Source organism: Podarcis melisellensis (assembly GCF_964234715.1).
Source record: "Podarcis melisellensis genome assembly, chromosome: 18".
NCBI lineage: Eukaryota > Metazoa > Chordata > Lepidosauria > Squamata > Lacertidae > Podarcis > Podarcis melisellensis.
The window spans coordinates 10,347,700-10,365,461 of NC_138536.1; the positions used below are offsets into that span (position 1 = coordinate 10,347,700).

Genomic DNA, 17,762 nt, shown 5'->3' on the forward strand with positions numbered 1-17,762 from the left:
AGCTGCATGTGAAGCCCTGTAGCTAAGCTGCAGCTCTTCCTAGAAAAACTATGTTCTAGTCCTCAGGGTTTTCCAACGAGGAAAATGTAGGAATTTGCCTTGTGCCGAGTCCGACCCTTGAGTCCATGTAGCTCAGTTCTGTCTACACCATGGGTAGGCAACCTAAAGCCCGGGGGCCAGATGCGGCCCCATCGCCTTCTCAATCTGGCCCGCGGAAGGTCCAGGAATCAGCGTGTTTTCACATGAGTAGAATGTGTGCTTTTATTTAAAATGCATCTCTGGGTTATTTGTGGGGCATAGGAATTTGTTCATTTTTTAAAAAAATATATAGTCCAGCCCCCCACAAGGACAGTGCCACGGCCTCCTGCTGGAAAAGTTTGCTGACCCATGGTCTACACTGTCTGGCCCAGAAACAATGGAGTCTGCTCTGCAAGGGCATAATGGGCACTGCTCCACCAGCCTCTGTCTGCCCGCCTTTTGACCTGCAAGCAGTCTGGGGGGCGGCCCTGCCTGCCTGCCAGCCTCTTCCTCCTGATTCTCACTGTCTCCCCTTGTAAAATCCTAGACTTGGAGGTCACCAGGCCCGTCATGAAATTCTGTTTCATGGCAACAAGGCCAGGCCATGGTGACAGTGATGGTCAGCGAACACATACCGATTTTAAACTCTGGCTCACATACTTTAGCTGACGAAGTGTTGCTTTTAATGCATATAAGCACATGTGAAATTCTCAGCTCTGCCTACTTCTTCTGCCCCTTGGTGCTGAAGCAGTTATACCTGTTTTTATTGTTCTTTTCACCAGCTGGTCTTTGACTGTCATAAAGACCGGTTGATCGATTGCTCCTTGTAGGAGAAAATCAGCAGGGAGGAGGAGGAAACTACCATTTGTGGGCTCCGTCTCTCGCCGGCCACAACGCCACCTGCTGTTGGGCTCCCTTGCCTTCTGCCCTACCAGCTGCTGCTGTTCAGAAATTCAGCAGCTGCAAAGGTCCAAGGGGTGGCGATGCGCAGCGAGTCCCACCCCCCAGGCGCCAAACCACGGACCCACCTGTGAGGATGATGTTTGGGATGTTCCCGTGGCTGGCGTAGCTGAGCTGCTGGGCGTCCTGGAGGCTCCCGTGGCTTCCGGTGAGGCCCATCATGGCCGCCTGGGAGTAATTGAGGGTGGAGCAGGGGCTGTAGAGGCTGTTGGAGCTGATGGCGTTCTCAATCATGTTGAACTGCTCAAGCTGGAGGAAGGAATCCTGGAGGTAAGAACTTAATAAAAGAGCCTTGCTGGGCTGGGCTGAAAAGCCGGCTGGGTTCATAACCCACCAGTCAGATGGGTGGGGGTACAAGTTATACATCATCATCATCCCAAGGGCATACTGCTCTGAACCATGGGCTGGGCTAGATGACCCTTGGGGACCCTTCCTCCGAGTCTACAATCCTCCGATTCTACGTTCCGCTTTGCAACCGTGGCTAAAATTGTGATTTAGCATTTTGACGCTGCGGACCGCCCCCAGATCTACGGACGAAGGGCGGCATACAAATTTAGCAAATATTTTATCTGGCCGCCCGATGAACCAAACTTCTCTGGGTGGTGAAGAGTCGAAACCACCAATCCCCTTTGAACCTCCAGTCAAGGGGCGCTTGGGGGTCACAGAAAGCGCTCTCACCTGATGAGATAAAGCGTTTGCCTGCCTGGCCGTCATCTGCTGGTCGTAACAGGAATCCCCGAAGACGCTCCCCAGGATAGATGTTTGCTGCAAGAAAGAGGAGGAGGTGAATCAGTGCAGAGAAGAGCCCTTTGCTGAAATCCAGAGTGGGGGCAGCAGACAGTCTGCCAAGACTGCCCTTGAGGATGCTGAACTGAAGGCTGCGTGGTGGAATCCCCACCCCACCCCACTGGCTAACTACCAACCAGCCCCAGAATGATGAATTCAAGAGCAGAGCTCTAGAGGAGGAGATGGGACTTGGGGGGGGGGGGCACAGTAACCTGGTTTCCGCCTTAGATGAGGGCTATGCCATTGCCACCACCATGCCAGAAACACACAGGCCGGAAAGGGGGAGAGGGGACAAAAGTGAATGGGTCGCGCATGGTTTGAAGAAGCATGTCTGCCCCACAGGGTGGGAGAGGGGTGGAAAGGCTCTGATGGATGAGATAGTTTGCAAACTGTCCTGATCAACATGACTGCATGCCAGTGGAGCAATGGGGAGGGATAAGGGGCTGTGCTACCCAAAACAGCAGCGACTGAGATGCCCCCCTCCTCCTTTGGTTAGGAAGTTTGCTTGGAACGACAGCAAGATTTTTATTCCTACTACCACTGCACTTACGGCTCGTTGTATCCAACGCTCATCAGACGCTGTTGAGATTCGCTTGGTTGTGGCCCAATAATATTTTTATTTGTACTCCTACTCCTACGGCTGTTATTAGTATTTCCATCCAACGCTAAGTCATGCACAGATTAGATCAGCTCGAGAAGCTCCCGAATGCTACAATTCCCCAAACTGCTTCAGAATGAAGAAGGCAAAGCAAAGCAAATCGTTCGAGTTCCTTTTACCTTGCCTTCTAGAGTCCCGGTCTCACAAGGTCTCTTACAAAGTAGAATCATAGAATCCTAGAGTTGGAAGAGACCACCAGGGCCATCGAGTCCAACCCCCTGCCAAGCAGGAAACACCATCAGAGCACTCCTGACATATGGTTGTCAAGCCTCTGCTTAAAGACCTCCAAAGAAGGAGACTCCACCACACTCCTTGGCAGCAAATTCCACGGTCAAACAGCTCTTACTGTCAGGAACTTCTTCCTAATGTTTAGGTGGAATCTTCTTTCTTGTAGTTTAGGAAAGACCTAAAGAGGTTTTTTTTGCAAAAAAAAATCCAACCAAGTTGATTCTGCAAGCCTGGTCCTGCGCTTAAAAAACAGCTGAGATGGGCAGCAGCAAGCGAGCCTCCACCCCCACTATCGACCTAAATTCAGGAATCCCTCTGCCCTAACCTTTCTCTGCTGGGCTATTATAATCCGACCACCTCCTCCCCACCAGCGGGTCTATGAGAAACCACTCTCATTTTACAACTGTGCAGCAGTGCAAAGTGATACAGATGCATTTTTTTAATAAAAAAATTGCTCCCCTTGAGGATCCTTAACTGCACTGTTTTTAATAACTTTGCCAGCAGAGACCAGGGAGGTGGGGGGTGGAGGAGACATGATTAAACGGGAAGGGATTTTTTTTATCGCTTCAGCACTTTGGGATCCAAGACCTGGCCTCTTCCGCTGGCTGCGGAAGCCAAAGGCTCTCTCTGCAGAACCGAAGAGGGAGAGGGGCTTGCTAGCTTTCGTTAACTGAATGGCTAAGCGCTGTGGCAAGGAAGGCCAGGAGTTCCCCTGAATGCCCACGAGGTCCAGCACCTTGTGTGAGGGAGAAAAATGTTTTCTCTGCCTACTTTCTAGTTTTGTATAGGCTTCTATCCCATCGCCTGTTGCTCGTCTTTTCTCAAAACTGAAAAAAAGGACAAATGCACACACTGGAACCTTTCCTCATAAGGTTGGCTCACAGCTTTGTTCTTCCTGCATGAACCTGAGCCCTGCAAACTGTGCTCCAAGACTTCTCGGCCTTCTGAATCGAGGCAGGCGGAGAGAGGGGGACGAGGCCACATGGCTTGGCACCCTCCTTTCTGCAGATGCCCCCTAAACCTGGCAGGAAGGAAATGGAAGCAGCCCCCTGTCGCCACCACCTGGTGTTTGGTGGCAGCGAACAAGGGTTCTGATTTGCTATGACGGCCGCTGGCCGCTGGTGCTCTCTCCACCACACCAGCAGCAGGCGGCATTCAGAGGTAGAGTGTGCCTGAGCAGGGAGGCCCCACATAGCTAATGTGGCTAGGTATCGGTGCTCAGTCTCAACCAAGGGCTGTAGCCAGAGTTCAGTCGTCCTCTGAGCAGACCTGGGGAAATCAAATGGGCATGACTCGCTTGGGTATACTGATTTCCGTAGGTCGTGCTCAGAGGAAAACTTGCTTGGACACGACCCCTGTTTATTTACAAGGCTATCGAATCAAGTGGCCAGACCCGTACATTAAATTTAATGTAGGGATGGGGGAAAGGCGGTGGCCCTCCAAGGCGCTGCTGGACCTCAACTCCCACCTCCCCTTCCTGTTGCCTATACGGGCAGGGGATGATGGGAACTGTAGTCCAGGAACTTCTGGAGGGCGAAAGCTTGGCCTTCCCTGATTTTCTCCACACAGAAGTTGCACTGATGGCTTCAAGTTACAAGAAAGGAGGTTTGGACTCAACATCAGGAAGAGCTTTGACAGTGAGAGCTGCTTGACTGTTCTTCTTGTTCTCCTTCCTTGGAGGTTTTTAAGCAGAGGTTGGATGAGCCCTCTATCACGGATGCTTTGGTTGCGATTCCTGCATTGTGGGGGTTGCACTAGATGACCCTAAGGGTCCCTTCCAACCCTACAATGGAGGGCGTGAAAGGTTGGCCACCCCTGATTTTCCCACCAAGAAACAGCAGCACCCAAGACGGCCTGAGGTCTCCCGCTCTGCGCTGTTTAAAAACCCTTTCTAACTGCTGCTGATTGTTTTAACTGCTCCCACGTTGTGGGATGAGAGCTGGGAACGAGCAGTGCTTTGCTTTCCCTGAATACGAAAGTACTAAAAGGTTTCATGTGCTCCGGCTGCCGTCAGCTGTGTGGGCAATTAACAGGACACCTACGGCGGGTCTTTGCTGTGCACTGACTTAGCCGACTTGTTCCGGGAGTGTTAGCAGGCCTCCAAACCCACTATTTGCTGTTTGGGCCTGATTATCTTCCAAGGTACCAGGGGGCAACAAAGTCTTTATACGCAAACTTAGGTCCCACAATTTGATTCTTCTTTTGGTCTTTCAATACAATTTTTAACGAACCCTCTTCTCCCTATGGATTTCTGAAACTCACTTTTGGAACTCGGACTGTGTGTGATGGATTAAGAGCTCTGTGTTAAGGGCTGGAGATTCTTTCCCCTCTTTTTGTTACTTGGCCTGTTTTAAACCTAGCAAACATGCTTATTTTTTTGGGGGGGGGTGTTTTTCTTTTAAAGAACCTGCGCTCTCCAGCCCAGCCATCATGGGGCAGCTGGGAGTTTTAGTCCAAAACATCTGTATACATGTCTACTCAAAAGTAGGTCTCTGTGTGTTTAATGTAGGACAAAGCGCAGGAAATTCATGGCACTAATAATATTAATAGTTATTATACAATATCGCTTCCAGTGACCACTGAGAAGCCGAGTAAGATTTGTACTTAGTGCAGAAAACAGTGATGGACGATACTGAAGAAAACCAGAAGCTGCACCTTGTACTCTGAAGTGTGCTGTTTACAACTTAACAGCAGAAAGTTGCCACCTTTCAACTCATGTCATCTCAAACCCACTTATATAAATCAGTGTGTGCATTGGGGGGGGGGAACCTCTTGGATTATCATAACAGTCTGCACATTTAGAAAAACCTATGCGATAGCTGAAGCAGTATGAATCTACCAGCACTGCATAGGTTCAGGGCAAACCCTATTTTTACGCCTTATTTAAAGCACTCATCTAGACATAGCTGGAAGTGAGGGGGGGTATTGTTTTTGTCTGTTACTATGTGTATTTGCGTTTTTTATCGTAAACCGCCCTGGGATCCTCAGACGAAGGGTGGTATAGAAATCCAATAAAGATATATATTTAAAAATTGGACAATGTGACTTTAAGAGGAAGTGGGGAGAGAGAGAAAATAAGACGGACCCACTGAGAAGCATGGAAGCGGAAGGCCGAGAGGGGGGGGGGAGAGGGAGAGAGAGAGAACACACATACAGAGATGCAGTCAGTCCCTTACTTGAGGGGAGCTGCCAGGAGAGAAAGCTTGATTGGAGACAGGAGAGGTGGGAGACTGGTTGGCCGGGGAGCCAGCATTGTTGCGGTACTGCTGGAGTGAACCCTACAGAAGGACATAGAGTTAGAGAAAGAGAGAGAGAGAGAAGAGGGTAGGGGGAAGGAGAGAAGGCAGATGAAATCACAGGGGGTTCTTTCGTGGAGAGAAAGAGCGAGAGAGAGAAATGGGAGGGAAGAAAAGCCCTTGTATGAACACCCAGGGAGTCAGCTAGTACCGGTTAAACAATGCCCCGAGAGATCATGGACAGAAAAAAGTGGGGGGTACAATCATTTCTGGACTTCCTCCCAGGCTTCCTGGAGAGCAAGTTGCAGCCAGGAACCATACGCTGTATTCCAAATGCCTCTGCTCCTTAGAATGACAGGAAAGGCATTGAGGAGACACAGCTGGTTTTTTAAACATCCCTTTCCTAGTCAGGCTTCTCCCAAAGCTCCTGGAGGGAAAGGACCCACGTGGACGTAAGAAGAGCGCTGCCACTGAGTCAGGCCAAAAGCCCATCCAGCCCAGCCTCCTGTCCTCACCAGAAGCCACTGTGTCAGGTGGGGAGAGTTGCCATTCTGCTCAGGTCATGCTTGATGGTTTCCCATGGGGGCATCTGGGTGGCCACTGTGAGTACAGGAAGCTGGGCCAAGTGGACCCCCCTTTGTCCTGATCCCGCAAGCCGGACCTGAGCACAAGACCACCTTCCCCTCCTGTAGTTTCTCCCAGCCACAGGTATTTCTATGCATTTACATTGGAATAAATGTGCATACATTATTCTATGCAGGGCTTAATTTCACCGCCGCCCCCCATCTACTGAGCATCTAAGAGCAGCCTGTTGAATCAGGCCATTGGCCTGATCCTCAAACAGGGTCTGAGAACCAGGTCTCCCCTCCTGCGGTTTCCAGAAACATGGATTCAGCAGCTTGGCTGCCTCCGACTATGAAGGGGGAACCCTGCCAGCACGGCTAGTAGCCATCAGTAAGTCCTCTCCTCCACCTTAAGAAGTGCGGCTGGCACACTGCTTTTGCACCTGGCTCAGCCCACTAAGGAGAACACAGTCCCTTCTTTCATTTTCTCACACCTGCATCTAAAATTGGGGACATCTGTGCTCAGTGAACTCTCTACTCCTGTCTTGCAGCAAGATGCTTCTCCCCTGCCCACCCCAACTTGTCCAGGGGGTGTAATAATAATAATAATAATAGTAATAGTAATAATAATGACGACGTTGCTGGGTGTGGTTGCATGCACTGAAATCCCAGGAGAAAAAGGACAGGGTGTGTGTGCGATTTCGGGCTTCCTGGGAACCTCAGTGTCAAACGTTAAACACATAGACCTCACTGGTGCAAAGGGTTGCTTGGAACAGTGTGTGAACCTAAGATCAGTGTGTGAACCAGATCAGGCCAGTGACCCATCTAGTCCAGCGTCCTGTTCTCACAGTGGCCAACCAGATGTCCCCAAGCGAAACCTGCAAGCAGAATCTGAGCACAAGAGCAACTCTCTCCTCCTGTGGATTAGACCCCCCAGGCCTGAGGGTCGGGGCTGGGGAGGACCCCTAGCCAATTCAGAAGCAGGGTGTCAAGAAGTTGGCATCGTTTAGAAAGGCTGCAGAATTTTCTGGTCCCCTGCCTTTAAAGAAAAAAGAAAAGCCACACATACACAAGCTCTGCTTCGTAACACTAAAAAGAGAGAACGCTTCCGCCAACCACTCCCAACGTGTGAAGAGGAGTTTGGGGAAGACAGAAAGGGGCAGAAGGGGAAGGCTGCAAGCTCAAGCCTTAGCAAAGCTGCTCCTGCATCCTCTATGGTCAGTGGGAAGCTCAGGTGAGGCAGGTGAGACACCTCCATCCACTGAGGACCCCGAGGCTCGAAGCCAGAAACTAAACCCAGCCTTTGTCATTCACTGCACAGCGACTCCCAAAACCACCCCACCCTCCCAGCTAGCACAACTGCAGGATGCCAGATCAGTGAGAGGGCCTGCTGTTGGCAGAGGCTGAGGTGAGAGGCTTCCCAGGAGAAGCTGCCTTTGATCAAGCCAAAAGCCTGGGGTAGAGGGCACGACGGTTTCCTGTACATACTGATAATCCACTCAGGCTGATGTCCCGAGAAGCCAGCATGCCCATTTCCTTTTGCCAAAGCAAGGAAATATACGGGTGCTGGCAGCTCTCAGGGGCTCCCCAAAAGTCACCCTGAGCAGAATGACAGAGCGCACGGCCGGACTTGGGAGGCAGGCCTGTCCTCTGCCTTGAAGCGCTACCTAAAAGCCTGATTAGAAACGCCCAGCACAGACCCCTTGGAATTGCAGTCCTTTCTCCTAACATGCACCCTTTGGAGAAATCTCTGTAGCGACTCATTTCCCAGAGGCGACCGGGAGCAGGAGCAGTGACTGCCAAACTGGGTTTGGAAGCCATCTGCTTTGTCTACAGAGAAGCAGTTCAAGTTCTAAAGAGGTCAGACACCTGCGATGTAGATGGCAGACCAACACCTCTGCAAAGGTGGTTGTGCACCAACTTCTCGCTGCATGACCCAGGAGATCTTGCAAGCCCTCAGAGTGCACACCCACCCAGACCTAGACCCCCCCCAGGGCTCCCTACCTTGCCCGCCCAGCCCTTCCCCAGTCCTGCTTACCGAACTGATGTCTATCCCCATGGAGGTCTGGGTCTGGCTTCCCGGCGGAGACTGTGGGATTGTGGAAGGGACGGTGACGGAGAGCGGGGGCAGCTGCACCCCTCGCTGCAGGCCGGACGTCTGCATCAGGGAGGCATTGGGTGGGAGAGCGCTGGCGACCTGGGTCTGCTGTTGCTGCTGCTGCTGGGCGCTCGTCTGGGTAAAGAAGGGGTAGGGCGGGAGCTGCTGCTCCAGGGAGAGGGCGTCCATTGCCACGGCCTGGGGAGGGGGACAGGGCAGGAGAGGGCAGTGAGGAACAGCCTCCCCTGGGTCACAGGACAGGCAGGGAGGCCAGGGCGCTCTCCTTCAGATGATCCAGTCCGAGAGCAGGGGTCCCTACTAGTGGTCTGTGGAAACAGCCAGCACCTGGCCGAAATAGGTGATGCTCAAACGTATGTGTGCTTATATGTTTAAAATGTTCCAAAGTGCCCAGAGGTCTCTTAATAAACTTTCAGAATCTTAATCTCAGGGTCATGGGCTGGAATCCCACGTTGGGCAAAAGATTCCTGCATTGCAGGGGGTTGGTCTAGATGATTCTCGGGTTTCTTCCCATTCTATAATTCAATGATTCTAAGGCTAGAATATCAAGAGCTGAGATATGAGACGGCCAGTGGTGGTGCACTGGTTGGAGTGTTGGACTGGGACCTGGGAGACCAGGGTTCAAATCCCCACTCGGCCACAAAGTTTGCTGGCACCAGTAACTCAGAACAACATCAAATCTTTTCTGCCACCCCTCTTCAGCGCCAGCCTTTCTGTCAAAACTAGCACTGGATTATAGAAACCCCAGACCCAAGCCTCGTCCGCCTACCCCACAGCATGCTCCCAGTAAAAGCGACCCCCATCGCATCCCTTGCGTACCTGAGTGATTGGCGACAGAGGCGAGAGCGTGGGGGAGACCTGCTGGGGCTGGTTTCTCCTGGAGTCTGCGTTCAGCGAAAGGGGTGGCTGTCGGTGCTGCTGGGAAGAGGCCTGCGTCGTCGTCATCCCTGCGGCAAACGGAGGGAAACGTCAGCACACGGGCTCCCGCGGGGGTCTTCCCATCACTTGTTCCCCTGCCAAAGGGTAGTTCTGGCAAGGCTAACCCTGAACACGCTTATTTCTCCACCACATCTCCAACATAGGTTGGATTTCATATGTGGTGGAGGTGTGAGGAAATTAAGAAATTTTGGATAGTAGTACATGAAGAACTAAAGAAGATATTGAAAATATCAATAACACAGAAACCAGAGACATATCTCCATGGACTGATAGATGAAGAGATACCACAGGGGTGGGGGTGGGGGCAGAATTTTTCTATATGCAAGTACAGCTGCTAGAATAGTGATTGCTGCTAGGTGAAAGTCACAAACTATACCCACAAATGAGGAATGGATTTGTAAACCAAATGAACATGCTTCAAAATACACAATCTGGACTCCCTCGGAAGGCGGTGGTCTCTCTGTTATTGGAGGTTTGGGTGGCCATCCGTCAGGGGTTCTTCAGCTGCGATTTCTGCATTGCAGAAAGTTGGGCTGGATGACCCTTGGGGGTCCCTTCCAGCTCCTAACATTCTATGATTCTATGGGCTCTGTATAAGGCAGCTTCTTCAGAATTGCCTATGGTGAAAGATATTCTAGGACTTAAACTCCCATCACTCTTGTCCACCGTCCACGTCAACTGGGGCGGAGTCCAACGACTTCTAGAGGGCAGCAGGTTCCCCCAGGCCTGGTCTGCAATGACCGGCAGCAACTCTACGATCTCTCTCCACCCGCATGGGCTGCGAACTATTACCATTCTCAGCTGTCCTGGCAACCTAATAAACTCAACTCCCAAACAAGGTGACCCCCTGGGCAGCGGGAGAGGGGCTAAGTCAGGTTACAACTGAGGCTGCAGCTTCATTTCCATTCTGCTGCATGCTGAACGTGCCAGGTGTAGACAGAGCATCCTACGCATTCTGAGATGATCTACAGGGTTTCCATCCTATGTTATACTCCATTATATCCTACCATCCTGGAACTTGCATGCATTAGTGGCTCCCAGTACGTTTCCGAGCACAATTCAAAGTATTGGTGCTGACCTTGAAAGCCCTAAATGGCCTCAGCCCAGTATACCTGAAGGAGCGTTTCCACCCCCTTTGTTCTGCCCAGACACTGAGGTCCATCTCCGAGGGCCTTCTGGCAGTTCCCTCCCTGCGAGAAGCAAAGCTACAGGGAACCAGTCAGAGGGCCTTCTCGGTAGTGGCGCCCGCCCTGTGGAACGCCCTCCCACCAGATGTCAAGGAAATAAAGAACTATCTGACTTTTAGAAGACACCTGAAGGCAGTCCTGTTTAGGGAAAGTTTTAGTGTTTGAAGTTTTATTCAGTTTTTAGTCCTCTATTGGGAGTCGCCCAGACTGACTGGGGAGACCCAGCCGGATGGGTGGGGTATAAATACAACTACTACTACTACTACTACTATTATTATTATTATTATTATTATTATTATTATTATTATTATTATTATTGGTGGTGGTTTTGGAAGGACTAGCCAACTCCTCCAATAGCTGATTGGTTGAAGGGCCTTTCCTATCTTGAAGTATGAAAAAGCTACTTTTGCCAAGAGATTTGGGCTCCCTCTTCAGAGCTGTTTACATGACATGCATGCCATGTGGGCTTTGCCAGTCTTCTCCCCTTTCCCTCACTGCTTATCTCCTTTTCTTCTTTTTCTTTTAAATTCTTGGTTTCGACCACATGTGCATGATCTATATTGTTGTTCTGTTATTTTTCTGTTGTGAACCTCCCTGGGATCTTTGGATTAAGGGTGGTATATAACTGTAATAAACAAATCAACATAATCACCATCTTTCTAAGGAGCTCAGGGGCTCTCTTCCCTCTACCCCAAAAGTTTGGGTTTCGTAGGTTTGCCGTGACAAGGGAGAAAGAAACTGAACTTTTAAACAGCGATTTGCAAAATGGGTATAAGAGGCACAGCCAAAAGGGGGGCTGAAAGTTGTCTTAGAAAAATTAAACCACTGTATTTTGGAGGTATCCGATGCTCTTCCACCCTCAGAGGAAGAAGGCTCTGCCCAGCATCGTCCCAGGGGGTTGGACTAGATGACCCTCTAGGTCCCTTCCAACTCTATGATTCTGTGGGCCTCCGCCTGCTAACTGCTACTCCCCATCGCCTGATACGCTTGGCTTTCTGTAAAATGGAATTACTTCACAAATACAGGGTTTGGTTTTCAGACCTCCCTCCACCCAGAACGACAAACTAGACAAAGGAGGTTTGCAACAGTGAACAGCGAGCTTAGACAGGAAGTGGCATTGCAGGACAGGAAGTGAAGTCACACTGTCATTCTGGGCAGCTGCAGCACCCCTTACCCTGATTGGCTGTGCTGATGCCCATATGCGTCAAGTTGGCCGCAAGGTTCCCGGTGCTGTTGGAGCTGCTGAGGGACGGGAAAGGGGATTCTTCTGGGTCCAGCGGTGTCGGGAGAGGAGAGGGGAAGTGGATGTTCGTCAGGTCCGGCAGGGAGCCACCCGTGTTGTGAGTGGCGGGGATAAGTGTGGTAGTGTTTTCCTGGTCAGCTGACGGAAAGATGCTGTGCTCAAGAAGAAACCAGGAGGGAGGGGAAGAAAACTGAACCATTTGACAGACAAAAATACCCCAAGACCACATAGTTATCTCAGTTCAAGCACCGTGCCACACCAGTTAGGCTTTCCCATGATGTCTCAACTAAGCCTTGCCTCCCATTGTTCTTGGGACTCCCCAGTGAGCTGCAACTACAGTGGTACCTCTGGATATGCACACCTCTTACTTACTTACTTATATTTATTTACGGCGATTAGCCCATAAAATATGTACAAACATAAAAGCACAGAAGCATAAAAAACCAATACATCGAACGACATAAGGGGAACACCACGATGCAAGAGTGGGACATTGAGCAGTGACAAATAACAGCTTGGGGCCTGGAAAGATCCGAAGGACGGTTCACAGAGAAAGGAGAACTGGAGACGAGATCCGTCATGCACTCTCATCATAACTGTCCGATTAGTTTTTGTTGTTGTTGTTTTTTGGTGGTTTTTGTGTGTGAGATAACCGCATTCAGGAATCTCGCCACCTGCAGAGTTACAGAAGGATCTGTATCCTGCAAGAGCAGTGCGGCATGTGACTCAACAGGCCTGCCAACCAAGCGCAGTAAAGCAGGACCCAGGAATTTAGTCCTGGCTATGCTATGTAAGGGACAGTTGAACATTATGTGTGGAAGAGATTCAACTGTTTTCCCGTCACACTCGCATAGCGGAGACACCAAACCCTTGGAAAATCTGTGGTTCAGCAGGTTCGATGGAAAAACATTGAACCTTGCACGAATAAATGCAAGTCGGTGTGGTACTGATGAAAGAGATGACATGTATGATGGAAGGCCAAGTGGTGGGGTTATTCCGTGATACCTGGGAGAGCAGACACATATGCACACCTCTGGTTGCGTATCCTTCAGAATGCAAACATGGGAAACCCGGAAGTATTTTTTCAGGTTTCACCATGCGCGAATGCACAGAAGTGCTCTACCATGCCGCGCGCATGTGCAGAAGCGGTCCCTCCAGTTGCGGAAACCTCGGGATCTGACCAGAGCTCCAGAACAGATCCTGTCCACAACTGGAGGTACCACTGTACCTATTTCCTAGAGTTGCTAAAGCAATGGCACTGTACTTTCTTTGTTGTCAGTTACATAGGAGATACAATAGCCATCTTCCAAAATCTAAAGGGCTGTCACATGGAAGACGGAGCCAGCTTGTTTTCTCCTGCTCTGGAGGGTAGGGACCCAACCAATGGCTTCAAGTTACAAGAAAGAGGAGATTCCAATTAAACCAGGAGCCAGCAACCTTTTTCAGCCGTGGGCCGTCCCTCAGACCTTGTGGGGGGCCGGATCATATTTTTGGGGGGAAATGAACGAATTCCTGGGCCCCACAAATAACCAAGAGATGTATTTTAAATAAAAGCACACATTCTACTCATGTAAAAACACATGTATTCCCGGACCGCCCGTGGGCTGGATTTAGAAAGCGAATGGGCCACATCCGGCCCATGGGCCTTAGGTTGCCTACCCCTGGATTAAACACTAGAAAGAGCTTTCTGATGGACAGTGGGACAGACTCTCTTGGAAAGTGGTGGACTCTCCTTCCTTGGAGGTTTTTAAAAGCAGAGGTTGGATGGTCTTCCATCCGGGATGCTTTAGCTGAGATTTCTGCCGTGCATGGGATTAGGCTAGATGACCCTTGGGTTCCCTTCCAACGATTCGACATGACTCTTCCCAGCACACCCAGAGGAAGGGACAACAGACGACGGGGAAGGATCCAACTAAGTTATACTCACAGCAGACCCCTCTGAATTTAATTCAGCCTAGGATGTTCACCAATTACGTGGGTGGGTCTGCTCAGAGTATGACCAACGGGGGATATTTGTTTCTACAAAAAGCCAGCCAAATGCAGAAACCAAACAACCCCGACTCTTTCACGTACTTGATTCCTGGAACCTCACAGGATTTAGGCCTTGAGGATCCGGTCTGAAAGAGAGAGAGAGAGAGAGAGAGAGAGAGAGAGAGAGAAACGGAGTCATTCCTCTTCTGCATCATTTATATGGGCTGCAGAATCTAATCATGAGCTGTCAGGACGCCTTGTTTTCAAGAGAGCTCTGGCTTATAAGCCAAAAGATATCGCCACCCTGAACGCTCTTAATTACAGTATTTTTCGCTCTATAGGACGCACCCGACCATAGGACGCACCTTGTTTTAGAGGGGAAGAACAAGAAAAAAAAAATTCTGCCCCTTCCATTTCTCCTCCCGCTTCACTGAAGGGGTGCTGCGTAGCTGTCCCTCTCTGCGCAGTGCCCCTTCAGCGAAGCTGCAGGAGAAACAGAGCCCCTTCTATTTCTCCTCCCGCTTTGCTGAAGGGGCACTGTGCAGAGGGGGAAAGCTGTGCAACGCCTCTCCAGCGAAGCGAAGCCAGGAGAGCAAGAGGGGTTGGTGCGCACCAACCCCTCTTGCTCTCCAGGTTTCAGCGAAAGCAACGCGAAGCCTCTGGAGCACGGAGGGAGTGCTCTCTCTGCGCTTCGGAGGCTTCGCGTTGCTATCGCTGAAGCCAAGGAGCCTGCATTCGCTCCATAAGACACACACACATTTCCCCTTAATTTTTGGAAGGGAAAAGGTGCGTCTTATAGAGCAAAGAATACGGTAAGCCTTAGAAGCAAACCCAACTTTCCCCAGGGGTTGGAACAAGTTTACGCAGCTGCGCAGCATGTCACACAGGGGCAGAATCAACGCCTTTACCTTCTTAGCTTCCCACCCTTGCTTCGAGAGGTTCTTCTCTGTATCTGTTCTGTCTTCCTCCATGCCTGGGACGGCCAACAGTAAGACTACAAGAAATCAATTTAAAGTGGGGGGGGGGGGAGAATCTCATTAAGGATCAGCAAAAGGTGCCCTGAAAACGAGACTCCGTTGGACCCAAGCGGGTAAAACTAAACTGCATTTTTTAAAAAAACAACATTGAAAGTCTATGCTTATTTGTTGCTTTCCCTTGTTCTTCCTTTTTCCTAAAAAAAGGTCATTTATGTGTACTGACCTGACTTTTCGATATGTATATTTTTAGGACCAAGCTTATTTCTGTGGTTGTGAGTTGCATTGTGTAATTTGTGGGTTATTATTTTTTTTGAAGTTTCAGACTATTCATTAAAAGCCCTTTCCGCCTCCCTCCCATGTTCAAAGACAAAACAGATTTATATACTTCACCTCTTTTTTGCTGCATGTCCTGTGATCCAGCTAAGAAAGTCTCCGCCTGGGTGGGAGTCATCGTACTCTGGTGCAGGGCAGAATCTGAATTGGTCCTGGGTGAGAAAGGGCAGACAAAAACTATCAGAGCTGGAAAGTGGCCAAGCTCCCACCCGGTTTTGAAAAGGAATGCGAGAAATCACTAGCTTGACGTCTGTCTGGATTTTGGCTAAATGTTAGCGGAAACTTCCTAATGAAAGGAGTTGTTCGACAACAGGACAGAAGCTGCCTTGTGGGCTCTCTGTGGTTGGAGATATATAAGGAGCAGCTGGGCAGAAATTGGATGAAGGGAGCTCAGAGCAGGATCTTGCAACACCAGCATGCCTAACTGGCGTTTTCTGAACACCAGTTGCTGGAACCCACCAGAGGAGAGAGTGTGAACTTGAGCTCAGGTCCTGCTTGTGGTTTTCCCACTGGGGCCTGTGGTTGAGGATGCTGGACTCAATGGGCCAGTGGCCTGATCCTGCAGGCCCCCTGTCTGCAGTTCTCTCTCCCCGCCTGCCCACCCCTGTCCCGACAAAGAATTGCAGTTTTTAAAGCAGGACCGTGCTATACAGGATTAACGGGACATTTTGCAAACGGAATACCCCGAGTTCAAAAATCAGCACTTACGTACCTCCTCCAGCTTGTGTCTGAAGGAGGCGACAGATAGACGGTACCGTACGGACAGCTGTCCACGTGAGTCGGTCAGTCAAGGAAGAAGGGAAGGTATCCAGAGCTTCTTGGGAAAGTTTCAGCAATAAAAGTTTAAAGTGTTTGACGGGCCTTGCTGGGCGTCATATATTTACACACAGACACCACATGGTGTTTGGTCAGCACAGGGCAAGAGGAAATGCCTACTTCACCAAGCGCCCAGTTTTGCAAAGAAACCCACTGCACTTAATGGGGAAGAGCTACAAAACGGTGTTTGCTTTCTGTTCTCTCTCCCTCTCTCAATGCCTTGCTTCCTCTTCTTTCCTTTCACCTGACATTTCCCTTCACCTCTGGCTAAAGCTGATCTCAAAGCACTGCTTCCTTCTTCTCTTACAGATGGCTTCATGGCCTTTCAGATGAAAATTAACTAGGGCTACGCCACACCCCACCTCAGAATGAAAGGGGGGGCTTCTAGCGGGGCCCTAAATGTGGGAGAGATGGGAAGCAGGGCACGTTAAGTCGCCTCTGCTGAAAGACCAGCTTCATCAGATGCCTCCCGCCCCTGGGCTGCTTCTAGGCCAAACAGCCATTCTCAAAACTACTTTTTAAAGAACTGACGCCTGAGCTTGCTTTTTTCCTCTCCCTTCCTGGTCTCTCTTTCCTCGTGCGCAGCGTATTTTTAATGTGTTACCAGTTCAGGTTTTTGTGTGTTCCCAGCAGCTACTGATAAGCTGCACCTTCCTAAACACCTCCCAGGCACATGCATCCCCTCCTATGCTCTAGGCCGCAATGCTGAGCCAAAGGATATCTGCCTGCCGTGCTTATCCACGGACAGCGGGCGCCGGTGGGGCGAGCCAAGCCGGTTCCGGTCGCGATACACCCTGTCCACCAGCCCATGGTGCCGGGTCGTCCTGCTGGTGTCCAATCCTGATGACTGAAACGGAGTCTAAAGAGAAAGGCAAATGGGCATTGAAAGGACGGGGAAAACAACCATGCCACAACATTGCAGGGGATTCGACCAGATGACCCTGGGGGGTCTCTTCCAATTCTACCAGTGTGGCAAACTGCCTTCATGCATATGGTTAGCGAAGTTTAACCTGGCTTCATAGAAATAATTGTGCACTTGAAGTCCATCAGTTTCAATGATACTACAAACGCTTTCAAATCTTTTATATAGTCTTTCAAAATTGAGAAACAGGCTTGGCCTCTCTCTCCTGCATAGTACCTAATAATTTCCTACAGACCAAGCAAGAATATTTGTGGGGTATTATTCATAGAATCATAGAGTTGGAAGAGATCCCCAGGGGTCATCTAGTCCAACCCTCTGCAATGCAGGAATCTCAGCTAAAGCATCCAGGACAGGTGGCCATTAAAAAATGAATTACTAGTAATATTTGCATGCGCACGCACACCAAAAAACAAAACAAAACAACTTTGCAGTCTGATATCAATTTATGGGACCTGAATACAGGTGTCTGAACCAATTAGGGAGGTTTTTAATGTTGGAGGTTTTTTTGTGTGTTTTGATATTTTGTTGGAAGCCACCCAGAGCGGCTGGGGCAACCCAGTCTGATGGGTGGCATATAAATATTCTTCTTCTTCTTCTTCTTCTTCTTCTTCTTCACAATGTCCTGGGTTCTTTTGGAACACTCTCTCTCTCTCTCTCTCTCTCACACACACACACACACACACACACACACATATATATGAATGAATGAATGACAAAATAATGTATACAGCTCCTTTTAGTGCAGCATTTGGATACTGCTTTTTAGACGGAGGGGAAAAAGAAATTAAGAGAAATATCTGGCGATGCTA

At 49.9% G+C, this 17,762-nt stretch overlaps 1 protein-coding gene across 7 annotated transcripts in view; it reads right to left on the bottom strand.

The window, feature by feature from the left end:
* Nucleotides 1–17,762, bottom strand: part of CRTC1 (CREB regulated transcription coactivator 1) — a 49,154-nt gene that overhangs the window by 1,566 nt on the left and 29,826 nt on the right. The window contains exons 3-13 of one of the 7 annotated variants that reach the window (XM_081895603.1): nucleotides 16,753–16,890; nucleotides 15,928–15,989; nucleotides 15,273–15,367; nucleotides 14,814–14,899; nucleotides 14,008–14,051; nucleotides 11,866–12,086; nucleotides 9,385–9,512; nucleotides 8,488–8,745; nucleotides 5,827–5,928; nucleotides 1,657–1,743; nucleotides 1,047–1,227 (exon numbers count right to left, since the gene is read on the bottom strand). In XM_081895603.1, coding sequence (XP_081751729.1) covers nucleotides 1,047–1,227; nucleotides 1,657–1,743; nucleotides 5,827–5,928; nucleotides 8,488–8,745; nucleotides 9,385–9,512; nucleotides 11,866–12,086; nucleotides 14,008–14,051; nucleotides 14,814–14,899; nucleotides 15,273–15,367; nucleotides 15,928–15,989; nucleotides 16,753–16,890 — 1,402 coding nt within the window. Of the gene's footprint in view, nucleotides 1–1,046; nucleotides 1,243–1,656; nucleotides 1,744–5,826; nucleotides 5,929–8,487; nucleotides 8,746–9,384; nucleotides 9,513–11,865; nucleotides 12,087–14,007; nucleotides 14,052–14,813; nucleotides 14,900–15,272; nucleotides 15,368–15,927; nucleotides 15,990–16,752; nucleotides 16,891–17,762 lie in introns of all 7 variants that reach the window. The other 6 variants (XM_081895609.1, XM_081895606.1, XM_081895604.1 and 3 more) reach the window with 6 other exon arrangements.